General features: G+C 45.8%; 1 protein-coding gene across 3 annotated transcripts in view; it reads left to right on the top strand.

Moving 5' to 3' along the window:
* The window catches only part of LOC124013641 (protein Jade-1-like), a 221,689-nt gene that overhangs the window by 112,208 nt on the left and 96,329 nt on the right, over positions 1-13,152 (top strand). For all 3 annotated transcript variants that reach the window (XM_046328003.1, XM_046327995.1, XM_046328013.1), the window contains 4 exons: positions 923-1,098; positions 6,483-6,694; positions 8,662-8,829; positions 12,493-12,609. In XM_046328003.1, the coding sequence (XP_046183959.1) occupies positions 923-1,098; positions 6,483-6,694; positions 8,662-8,829; positions 12,493-12,609 (673 nt within the window). The remainder of the gene's footprint in view (positions 1-922; positions 1,099-6,482; positions 6,695-8,661; positions 8,830-12,492; positions 12,610-13,152) is intronic.

Here is a 13,152-nt window from a genome sequence, read left to right as displayed (position 1 = left end):
TCAATCCCCGGGACCACCCATACGTAGAATGTATGCACACATGACTGTAAGTTGCTTTGGATTAAAGCGTCTGCTAAATGGCATATATTATTATTATTATAACTGTATTTCCTCAGTGGTAGGGAGGCGAGCAGGCCAGAGGTGGATGAACGCAGTGCCCTTGTTTGGGTGTAGGGCCTGATCAGAGCCTGGAGGTACTGAGGTGCCGTTCCCCTCACAGCTCCGTAGGCAAGCACCATGGTCTTGTAGCGGATGCAAGCTTCAACTGGAAGCCAGTGGAGAGAGCGCAGGAGCGGGGTGACGTGAGAGAACTTGGGAAGGTTGAACACCAGACGGGCTGCGGCGTTCTGGATGAGTTGTAGGGGTTTAATGGCACAGGTGTGGACTAGAGGGACCTGGTCAAAATGATTGCACTACAAGAAAATAGGGTGCCATTTGGGACGCATCCAGTGCCTGTGGCTAGGGAGGGTTGTTAGTGCTGGTCAATCAGGGTTGTTTGTCTAGGTCTGTCAGGAAGGTTGCCACTGTCTCAATGACACCCAAGTGATTATTTCAATGATGGCTCCTCAGAATGACACACTTACTGTGATGATGCTGCTGTGATGACCATCTGATGACTGTCGTAACCGGGGGTCTGTTTCTCGCTGTCTGATGCTTATCATGTCTGTGTGTGATATTTGTGTCTGTGTGTACGTGCATGTGTGTGCCTGTACCTGAATAAAGGAAGGATGATTAATGATGTATCCATGACTCCATGACTCACAAGTCCAAGCATCTGTTTGACCATATGTTTCTATCCTTAATGTACACGTTTAACTGCTTACTGTACACCTTTCACTGTTCACTGTACACATTTCACTAAATGTAAAATATTTCAGTTCATGAAAGTAAAAAAAAAAACATAGTTTTTCTGTGTTGACAGGATGCTACCAGAGGTGGGGCGTATCCCATTCTACTGGCCAGGGCAGGGCCGGGGGTGTGAGCTGGGTCTGGGCCAGGGGGGCATGAAGACCACCAATGAGCCCCATAGCCGCTATGACCTGGATGACATAGACGTGTCCTGGCTGGAGCTGGTTAACCTGGAGTTCAGAGAACTGGGTAAGAGACTCCTGCTGAGTCCCAAATGGCACCCTATTCCCTATTCCGTAGTGCACTACTTTTGACCAGGGCTCATAGGGTTCTAGGAAAAGGTTGTGCACTATATAGGGGAATAGGGTTGTATTTGAGATGCAACCCTCAAATCAACAACAGGACTTTATTAGCCTTTTGTTTTGTTAAGTCTGTTAATTTGAGCATTTAGGCTTGAACATGATGCAAGAGCTACTAAAACAACTTGGTTTATTCTCACTCACTCACTCATTCATCCCTATGCCACCTGCTTGAGGTAACAAATGCTTTCCCCTAGGTTTGTACACTCTCCTTCTATCAGCATTCTACATGCTGTTCTATGACAATGTTATTACAGTTTGACCATGTTACCACAGTATGACTGTACCACCTTGACTCCTGTGTCACTCTGCCTCATCAATACTTTAAACTACAGGCTGACACACACAGTATTCCTCAATCCAACTTCACTACTCCACAACTCTGTTTAATTGACCCCACACATCTGACCTATGATCTAGCCATCAGTTTTGGGGGTCAGAAGGGTGCACCTCTCTATTCTTTATGTCCACACAGAGAGATCTTCCCACTGTTGCGTCCTGGGTCTCTGCCAGTCACCCAACCACTCTCTGTCTATCTGGCCTAGACTACTGACAAGTGCTGACCCTCAAGATCTGTCTCTCCACATCGCAGATCCACTTTATTTACAATCTGATCTTGCATTTATAGATTAGAAAAATAATTGCATTTTAAAATCCCTCAGGCCCGGATTTATTTACTATGCTTATTAAAAGATTATGAAATCCCCCCCCAATGTACGTTCAGTGTGTTCCAGCTGAAATGAGTTGCTTCTCACAACCCCAATGGCTAGACTAAACAAACACTTGCATGATTGTTTCTGGGTTATGAGGTCACATTGCAACAATGACAGGCTGAGATAGAAAAGATGAAGAGAATGCCTTCTTTCAATCTCTCTCTCATGTTTTCTCCCTCTACCAACATCCCTCTCCATTTACTTCTCGCTCTCATTCTCTCAGACACAGTTATGCATGTACATGCAAATGTTACGACTGAAATGTTTGTTCCTCTAGCCTCTCCCTATTTACAAGATGTAAATGTCAGAGGCTCAGAGGTTAACAGATAACTAAACTCCCCTTCCTACTGGTTTGTTTAAAAAAAAACAATCCGTCTTTAAGCCCTGAAGACCGTATGTACAGTGCTGTGAAATAGTATTTGTCCCCTTTCTCATTTTCTGAACTTTTGCATATTTTTGATACTGGATGTTTTTTTCACACCTTTATTTAACCAGGTAGGAGAGTTGAGAACAAGTTCTCATTTACAACTGCGACCTGGCCAAGATAAAGCAAAGCAAAACAACAACACAATAGAAAAATCTGTATACAGTGTGTGCAAATGAAGTAAGGAGGTAAGGCAATAAATAGGCCAATAGTGGCGAAGTAATTGAATTAACACTGGAGTGATATATGTGCATATGAGGATGTGCAAGTTGAAATACTGGTGTGCAAAAGAGCAGAAAAACAACAACAAATATGGTGATGAGGTAGGTAGTTGGTTGGGTGGGCTATTTATAGAGGGGCTGTGTTCAGCTGCAGCGATCGGTAAGCTGCTCTGACAGCTGACGCTTAAAGTTAGTGAGGGAACTATAAGTCTCCAACTTAAGTGATTTTTGCAATTCGTTCCGATCATTGGCAGCAGAGAACTGGAATGAAAGGCGGCCAAAGTAAGTGTTGGCTTTGGGGATGACCAGTGAAATATATCTGCTGGAGCGTGTGCTACGGGTGGGTTTTGCTATGGTGACCAGTGAGCTGAGATAAGGTGAAGCTATACCTAGCAAAGACTTATAGATGACCTGGAGCCAGTGGGTTTGGCGATGAATATGTAGCGAGGACCAGCCAAAGAGAGCATACAAGTCGCAGTGGTGGATAGTATATGGGGCTTTGGTGACAAAACGGATGGCACTGTGATAGACTACATCCAGTTTGCTGAGTAGAGTGTTGAAGGCTAATTTGTAAATGACATCGCCGAAGTCGAGGATCGGTAGGATGGTCAGTTTTACGAGGGGAAGTTTGGCAGCATGGTGAAGGAGGCTTTGTTGCGAAATAGGAAGCCAATTCTAGATTTAACCGTAACTTTGGATTGGAGATGCTTAACGCGAGTCTGGAAGTAGAGTTTACAGTCTAGCCAGGCACCTAGGTATTTATAGTTGTCCACATATTCTAGGTCAGATCCGTCCAGAGTAGTGATGCTAGTCGGGCGGGCGGGTGCGTTCAGTGATTTACTAGCATTTAAGAGCAGTTGGAGGCCGCGTTGATGCTCGTTTGGAGGTTTGTTAACACAGTGTCCAAAGAAGGGCCAGATGTATACAGAATGGTGTCGTCTGCGTAGAGGTGGATCAAAGAATCACCCGTAGCAAGAGCGACATCATTGATATATACAGAGAAAATAGTTTTGAACCCTGTGGCACCCTCATAGAGACTGCCAGAGGTCCGGACAACAGGCCCTCCGATTTGACACACTGAACTCTATCAGAAAAGTAGTTGGTGAACTAGGCGTGGCAGTCATTAGAGAAACCAGGGCAGTTGAGTCTGCCGATAAGAATACGGTGAGTCAAACGCCTTGGCCAGGTCGATGAAGACGGCTGCACAGTACTGTCTTTTATCGATGGCGGTTATGATATCGTTTAGGACCTTGAGCGTGACTGAGGTGCACCCGTGACCAGCTCGGAAACCAGATTACACAGTGGAGAAGGTACGGTGGGATTCGAAATGGTCGGTGATCTGTTTGTTCACTTGGCTTTTGAAGACTTTAGAAAGGCAGGGCAGTGTCTCCCCCTTTGAAGAGGGTGATGACTGCGGCCGCTTTCCAATCTTTAGGAATCTCAGACGATAAGAAAGAGAGGTTGAACTGGCTGGTAATAGGGGTTGCAACAATGGCGGCGGATAATTTTAGGAAGAGAGGGTCCAGATTGTCTAGCCTAGCTGATTTGTAGGGATCCAGATTTTGCAGCTCTTTCAGAACATCAGCTATCTGGATTTGGGTGAAGGAGAAGCAGAGGGGGCTTGGGTGAGTTGCTGCAGGGGATGCAGAGCTGTTGGCCGGGGTTGAGGTAGCCAGGTGGAAAGCATGAACAGCCGTAGAGAAATGCTTATTGAAATTCTCGATTATCTTGTATTTATCAGTGGGAACAGTGTTTTCTAGTGCTCTTATTCTCCATGGACAGTGTCCCAAAACGTTTTTTATTAGTGCTGCAGGTTGCAAATTTCTGCTTGAAAAAGCTAGCCTTTTCTTTCCTATCTGACTGTGTGTATTGGTTCCTGACTACTTCCCTGAATATTTGCATATTGCAGGGACTATTCGATGCTAGTGCAGTTTTGTGCTGGTCAAGGGCAGTCAAGTCTGGAGTGAATTGAGGGTTATATCTGTTCTTAAAGAACAACCAGGCATCCTCTACTGACAGGATGAGGTCAATATCCTTCCAGGTTACCCGAGCCAGGTCGATCAAAAAGGCCTGCTCGCTGAAGTGTTATAGGGAGCGTTTGACAGTGATGAGGGGTGGTCGTTTGACCGCGGATCTAGAGCTGATGCAGGCAATGAGGCAGTGATAGCTGAGATCCTGGTTGAGGACAGCTGAGGTGTATTTAGAGGGAAAGTTGGTCAGGATGATATCTATGAGGGTGCCCATGTTTCCGGATTTTGGGTTGTAGGTTTTTTTGATCATTTGTTTGAGATTAAGGGCATCCAGCTAAGATTGTAGGACGGCCGGGGTGTTAAGCATATCCCAATTTTGGTCACCTAGCACCTAGCGAACTCTGACAATCAATTCACATATGGTGTCCAGGGCACTGTTGGGAGCTGAGGGGGGTCTATAACAAGCGGCAACAGTGAGGGACTTATTTCTGGAGAGATGGTTCTTTAAAAGTAGAAGTTTGAACTGTTTGTGCATAGACCTGGATAGTATGACAGAACTCTGCAGGCTATCTCTACAGTAGATTGCAATTCCTCCCCCTTTAGCAGTTCTGTCTTGATGGAAAATGTTGTAATTGGGGATGGAAATTTCGGAATTTTTGGTGGCCTTCCTAAGCCAGGATTCAGAAATGGCTAGGGCATCAGAATCAGGAGGATAAAACTATCGTCAGATTTGACAAATGGATCACGAGGGAGAGCTTTGTATGCATCTCTGTGTGTGGAGTAAAGGTGGTCCAGAGTTTTTTTCCCCTCTGGTTGCACATTTAACATGCTGAAAGAAATTTGAGTTTCCCTGCATTAAAGTCCCCGGCTACTAGGAGCGCCTCCTCTGGGTGACTGTTTTCCTGTTTGCTTATGGCGGAATACAGCTCATTCAGTGCAGTCTTAGTGCCAGCATCAGTCTGTGGTGGTATGTAGACCGCTATGAAAAATACAGATGATTACTCTCTAGGTAGATAGTGTGGTCTACAGCTTATCATGAGATACTCTACCTCATGCGAGCCAAACCTTGAGACTTTCTTAGATATCGTCCACAACTACAGGAAGCATTTGGTTGCAGTCATTGTAGCTGGCACAACCAGTTATTGAGTGTAAGGAGGCAGTTACTTTTTCACACAGGGGAATTGGGTATTGCATAACTTTGTTAAATAAATAAAATGAGTGTCTATTTTTTTGGTTGTTTGTAAAACTTAGGTTCCTTTTATCTAATATTAAATTTTGGTTGAAGATCGGATATCATTAAGTACAAAAAATATACTAAATGTAATCCATGACAGGCCTTTTACCAGTATTTATAAGATTTTGGCTCATTTACACAGGCAGCCCAATTCGGATCTTTGGCCCAATTTATTGCCAAATCATTTGATCTGATTGGTCAAAAGATAAGTTAAGTGGCAAAAGATCAGATTGCAGCCTTGTTCTGACACATTGACAGTTGCTTTCGTTTGTGGCAATTTGACGTACAAGATACATTTATTAAAAAATATAAATATATATAAAAAATATATGTCATTTAGCAGACGCTTTTATCCAAAGCGACTTACAGTCATGTGTGCATACATTCTACGTATGGGTGGTCCCGGGAATCGAACCCACTACCCTGGCGTTACAAGCGCCATGCTCTACCAACTGAGCTACAGGAGGGGTTTAATAGTACAAAATGTTCAGCAAACGAATGAGAAATGAAAGAGACACAGCGCAAGACACGTGTCAATCAGATATAGATTTCCATAGGTGATAAGGGTTACAGCTAGCCATGTGACTAGCTGTGACTCTTAACTAGACGCTCTGTCCTTCTTTCCCAAACATATAATAGACCGACTCTGACCCATGTCCCAACCCAGTGTCTGACACTGACCCACCTCTCTCTCCTTCCCTCCCTCCCTCAGCGCTGCCGGAGCTGGACGAGCTGACCATGGAGCGTGTGCTGGTGGAGCTGGAGAGCCAGTGTGAGGAGAACATGCAGCAGGCCATCGAGACGGAGGAGGGCCTGGGCATCGAGTACGACGAGGATGTGGTGTGTGACGTGTGCCGGTCCCCAGAGGGAGAGGATGGCAACGAGATGGTCTTCTGTGACAAGTGCAACATCTGCGTACATCAGGTACAGGGAGGGGTGGCGGTGGAGGTGGGATGTTTTGTTGGGTGAAGAGGACGCGACAAGTAGATGTTCTAGGGGTGTTAACAGTGTCTTCTTGTTGGAAGAGGGTGTAAGTGAATAGAGGGGAAAGTCCGTTTTGGTCGTATCGAGGGTGTTTTGTTTGGGATCAGGGGGAGATTGGGGATGGTGGGATTTGTAGTTCTTTGGGGTCATGACAAGAAGGACAAAGGTGTTAATTGGGGATTGTTTATAGTTACATGGAGAAACTGGATACTAACTCTTCTTCCTTTGACTCCTTACATCCTTCAACTGTCAGATCTTACAGAAAATAGGCCATCATTGTAAATAAGAATTTGTTCTTAACTGACTTGTTAAATAAAAAAATTTAATTAGAAGAATTAAAATATTATTCGGAGTTTTTGACAATTATTAACAGTAAGAAAAATACATCCAAGAAATAGACTCATCGACCTCCTTTTAGTTTTTCAGACTGCTGTTTTTTTATTGGGTGTAATGGCGTTAATTGGTTTCACAATTCTCTGGCAGTCATACTCTGTCAACCTCTTCTGTTCAACGCTGTTTTGAAATGTTTGAAAATAGTTCCTTGTCCCTTTTTCCTTCCCCTGCCCTCCTCTTCTCTTTCTCCCCCCTCTCCCTCTTCTGCTCCATCTCCTCCCCCTTTCTCCTGTCTCCTCCCCCTTGCTCCTGTCTCCTCCCCTCTCTCCTGTCTCCTCCCCTCTCCTGTCTCCTCCTTGTCTGTCTCCTCCCCCTTGCTCCTGTCTCCTCCCCCTTTCTCCTGTCTCCCCCTTGCTCCTGTCTCCTCCCCCTTTCTCCTGTCTCCCCCCTCCCTGTCTCCTCCCCCTCTCCTGTCTCTCCTCTTGTCTCCTGTCTCCCCCCCTTTCTCCTGTCTCCTCCCCTTTCTCCTGTCTCCTCCCCCTTTCTCCTGTCTCCTCCCCTTTCTCCTGTCTCCTCCCTCTTTCTCCTGTCTCCTCCCCCTTTATCCTGTCTCCATCCCCTTTCCCTTCTCCTCCCCTCCTGTCTCCTCCCCTCCTGTCTTTCTCCTGTCTCCATCCCCTTTCTCCTGTCTCCTCCCCTCCTTTCTCCTGTCTCCATATCCTTTTCTCCTGTCTCCATCCCCTTTCTCCTGTCTCCTCCCCCTTTCTCCTGTCTCCATATCCCTTTTCTCCTGTCTCCTCCCCCTTTTTTCTCTGTCTCCATCCCCTTTCTCCTGTCTCCTCCCCCTTTCTCCTCCCCCTTTCTCCTGTCTCCATATCCTTTCTCCCATGTCTCCTCCCCCCCCTTTCTCCTGTCTCCATATCCTTTTCTCCTGTCTCCATCCCCTTTCTCCTGTCTCCTCCCCCTTTCTCCTGTCTCCATATCCCTTTCTCCTGTCTCCTCCCCCTTTCTCCTGTCTCCATCCCCTTTCTCCTGTCTCCTCCCCCTTTCTCCTGTCTCCATATCCTTTTCTCCTGTCTCCTCCCCTTTCTCCTGTCTCCATCCCCTTTCTCCTGTCTCCTCCCCCTTTCTCCTGTCTCCATATCCCTTTCTCCTGTCTCCTCCCCCTTTCCCTGTCTCCATCCCCTTTCTCCTGTCTCCTCCCCTTTCTCCTGTCTCCTCCCCCTTTCTCCTGTCTCCATATCCTTTTCTCCTGTCTCCTCCCCCTTTCTCCTGTCTCCTATCCTTTTCTCCTGTCTCCATATCCTCCTCCTCCCCTTTCTCCTGTCTCCTCCCCCTTTCTCCTGTCTCCTCCCCCTTTCTCCTGTCTCCATCCCCTTTCTCCTGTCTCCATCCCCTTTCTCCTGTCTCCATCCACTTTCTCCTGTCTCCTCTCTCTCCTCCCTCTCTCTCCTCCGCCCTCTCCCTCTCCTCCTCTGTCTCCTTCCCCTCTCTCCTCTGTCTCCTCCCCCCTCTCCTTCTCTTTCTCCTCCTCCTCTCTCATTTTCCTCCCTCACCCCTCTGTCTCTCCCCAGGCGTGTTATGGGATCCTGAAGGTCCCACAGGGGAGCTGGCTGTGCCGAACCTGTGCCCTAGGGGTGCAACCCAAATGCCTGCTGTGCCCCAAGAGAGGCGGAGCCCTGAAGCCCACCCGCAGTGGAACCAAGTGGGTCCATGTCAGCTGTGCCTTATGGATCCCTGAGGTGAGCCACCTGGACACACACACATATGTGCACCCCACACACATGCACACACAAATATGTAAACACACACATTATACACATGCACTCACACTCAAGCACGCACACATACATGCAGTGCCTTCAGAAAGTATTCATGCCCCTTGACATGTTCCACATTTTGTTGTGTTACAGCCTGAATTCAAAATGGATTAAATGTTGTTGTTTTTTCACCCATCTACACACAATAACCCATAATTACAAAGTTAATATTTTGCAAATGTAGTGAAAATGTATTACAGAAATATCTCATTTACATACAGTACCAGTCAAAAGTTTGGACACACCTACTCATTCGAGGGTTTTTCTTTATGTGCAAAGCTGTCATCAAGGCAAAGGGTGGCTACTTTGAAGAATCTCAAATATAAATATTTTGATTTAACACTTTTTGTGGGTTACAACATGATTCCATATGTATTATTTCATAGTTTTGATGTCTTCACTATTATTCTACAATGTAGAAAATAGTACAAATAAAGAAAAACCCTGGAATAAATAGGTTTGTCCAAACTTCTGACACACCTGAGTCAATATATCTTAGAATCACCTTTGGCAGCGATTACAGCTGTGAGTCTTTCTGCATAAGTCTCTAAGAGCTCTGCACAACATGTGCATATTGTTCTTGAAAGAAATCCTCAAAGCAAGACTCGGAAGTGCCAAATAAAGTATTTAACATTTTTTATTTTACCTTTATTTAACTAGGCAGGTCAGTTAAGAACAAATTCTTATTTACAATGACGGCTGACCCCGACCAAACCCTCCCCTAACCCGGACGACTCTGGGCCAATTGTGCGCCTCCCTGTGGGACTCCCGATCACGGCCAGTTGTGATACAGCCCGGGATCAAACCCGGGTCTGTAGTGATGCCTCTAGCACTGCGATGCAGTGCCTTAGGCCGCTGCGCCAGTCAGGATCCCTTTTTTTGTACGTCTGACAAACACTTTCCATTGATTTGTTATTTCACCCCAACATAACAAATCATTAATATAAACAAACTGATGTGGTCTGTTCCACTTACTGAGTCTGGCTTTAAGCTCACAATGGGACAAGAACATCCCTGCCGGCCAAACCCTCCCCTAACCCGGACGACGCTGGGCCAATTGTGTGCCGCCCCGTGGGTCTCTGGGTCACAGCCGGTTGGGACAGAGCCTGGACTCAAACCCAGAAACTCTAGATCCAGCAATGATTCACATATATGCAGATACACACACTCCTCCTACTTCCAAACAGACAAGCACACACACACCTTGAGCATCAACATTACGGGGACATTAAGACTAACATGCTCTTAGTTCTGCTTCTCAAACCGGAGCTAAGAGCTTAGATCCCAGTTAATGAAGTGCCGTTCAGGGTCCTGAAACCTTTTAGTATTTTGTCACCCTTGATAGAACTAGTTGTTATTGTTCTGTGTTTGTTTTATGGTTGTCACAATACCAGTATGGCGATACTCAGAGGTATCGTAGCAAGGAAAGAAAACATGAAGTGGACTGAATTTCCTCAAGGGAAACATTCCTAATGTTGGAAACGGGCAACCTTATGTTGTCACCCAGAATCACATGTTTCTTTAACAAGCTATAGCACACAAATTATGTTAAATACAGCAGGTTTTTTAAACACCAAAGACTTTAGTCTGCTTTGTGTTTTCATTTTTTGCTTGGGAAAATCTGGTCTCTTAGTATCTCAATACTAGTATCGTCAGAACCCTAGTTTTTTTTACTCCCCCCGCCCACTTCTTTAAATATAAATGACATATTGCTGCTGCGGTCTCTCTCTCTCAGCACTAAAGACACAGGCAACAAGGTGTAAGTTAATAAGACATCTTCGCAGAGATGGGAATTTGACAGGTGAGAAGTGTGAGAGCGGCTCTCAGCGCTCACCTTTTGGTTCAGACAGTGGACTCCTTCTGGCAGTCATACAGGCTGAGGCTTTGACTGTGTCACTCAGAGGGTCTGGCTATAGCTGAGGCTGTATCTCACTTAGTCTTCAAAAGCACTAACCTCCCTCCCTGTGGCTCTGTGACTCTCTCAGCAGCTCTCCAAACCCCCTCATAAAAAAGGTCAACTTAAATGTCTGCCTTTTCATTTGATTTCATCCTCATTTCCAATTGTCACTTTAAATGAAAGCTTTTCATCGCCTTTTGGAAATATAAACTAATTGGAGCCGGGATGAGCGGAAGGAGTGATTTGAAAAGCACCACAAACACACACACGCACACTCAGAGAAAGTCTCACACACATACATACACACACACACACTCAGAGAAAGTCACACACACACTCAAAGACAAACAAACACACAGAAAGGCACACTCCGAAAGAGAGACAGTTCTTTAAAGCTGAAAACGCTTGGATATTCTAATCAAGAGAGGACAAAAGTGAGGCAGGGAAAGGAATTAGGGTGCTGCCTGCACGGAGCGAGGGATCACAGTCCTCCACTCAGTGTGAAACGCGTGGTTCAATGGTTGCAGTCAGAATGGGGAGGATTCACACAGCATTTCATGGATTGTCAGGGAGAGGAGGGGATGGAGGATTTCAGGATTGTCAGGGAGAGGAGGGGATGGAGGATTTCAGGATTGTCAGGGAGAGGAGAGGATGAAGAATGTCAGGATTGTCAGGGAAAGGAGGGGATGGATGATTTCAGGATTGTCAGGGAGAGAAGAGGAGGGGATAGAGGATGTCAGGATTGTAAGGGAGAGGAGGGGATGGAGGATTTCAGGATTGTCAGGGAGAGAAGAGGAGGGGATAGAGGATGTCAGGATTGTAAGGGAGAGGAGGGGATGGAGGATTTCAGGATTGTCAGGGAGAGAAGAGGAGGGGATAGAGGATGTCAGGATTGTAAGGGAGAGGAGGGGATGGAGGATTTCAGGATTGTCAGGGAGAGGACAGGATGTCAGGATTGTCAGGGAGAGGAGAGGATGTCAGGATTGTCAGGGAGAGGAGAGAATGTCAGGCAGAGGAGAGGATGTCAGGAATGTCTGGATGTTATTAGGGCTGGGCGTGCTTCTACACCTGCATTGCTTGCTGTTTGGGATTTTAAGCTGGGTTTCTGTACAGCACTTTGAGATGTCAGCTGATGTAAGAAGGGCTTTATAAATACATTTGATTTAATTTGACATGAGGGGTGAGGCTTACAGAAAGTATTTTCAGAGTGAGGAATATGAATGTGGGGGAATGAATATCGGAGCCTGTCCGGAAGGGAAAGACACTTCAAGAGAGCACAGTACTGGGTCTAGAAATACTCAGCATGCAGAATGCCGTCTTTATCCTGATGGTCATATAGACTATATAAAGAAAACATGAAATTCAATCGATTCAGGAGAAGAACCGCTTACAATCTGTATTAAAGTCTGAACCACAGTGCCTGATAAGTATCTATACAAACTCTCTATAAACACTCCTCTGGTAACCCTATACATGTACGTGATGTGACCGTCTGTATGAACGTCTCGTAAGACACATCTTTGTTGACATTGTGTGTGTGTGTGTGTGTGTGTGTGTGTGTGTGTGTGTGTGTGTGTGTGTGTGTGTGTGTGTGTGTGTGTGTGTGTGTGTGTGTGTGTGTGTGTGTGTGTGTGTGTGTGTGTGTGTGTGTGTGTGTGTGTGTGTGTGTGTGTGTGTGTTGTATCCAGGTGAGTATAGGCTGTCCAGAGAAGATGGAGCCCATTACTAAAGTGTCCCACATTCCCGCCAGCCGCTGGGCCCTGTCCTGCAGCCTGTGTCGAGAACACACGGGCACCTGCATACAGGTGAGATATACATACACACACACACTAGGGCTAGGAATAGCCAGGGACCTCACAATACGATATCACAATACTTAACACTTTTTCATTTTAGTGTGCCAGTGCTCCTTCGGCTGTTAAAGATGCCCTGAAGGTGTGAAAATGAGTTCCTCATTAGTGGCACATATCGTCATATACTGTTCATATTAAAATACCAGTACGTTTGGCGTGAACACATAGGACTTAGAGAGATAGCAGGTGATGTTGCGCAGAAAGAATCAGCACGCCCTCTGATGTCAAGCTGTGCTCGTTTGACACCAAACAACTGAAACCGGTTGCACTAACTAACCACACGTGTTGAATCACTGTCTGACAAATTATGATTTCATGTTTTATTGGTGGATTATTTGATTCATGTACTAAGTTATGATGTAGCTCATCAATAATGTGTCCCTGTGGCTGCTTTAATTAGTGTACTATATAGGGAATATAGTGCCTTTTTGGATCTACACTAAGGATCTGGTACTCCCATAACGTTGGCATTAAGGTGATGAGGTCTAGTGAGTT

Source organism: Oncorhynchus gorbuscha, linkage group LG02, assembly GCF_021184085.1.
Source record: "Oncorhynchus gorbuscha isolate QuinsamMale2020 ecotype Even-year linkage group LG02, OgorEven_v1.0, whole genome shotgun sequence".
Classification (NCBI taxonomy): domain Eukaryota; kingdom Metazoa; phylum Chordata; class Actinopteri; order Salmoniformes; family Salmonidae; genus Oncorhynchus; species Oncorhynchus gorbuscha.
The sequence above is the reverse complement of the archived record's forward strand: the minus strand, read 5'-3'. Positions and strand labels throughout refer to the sequence as shown.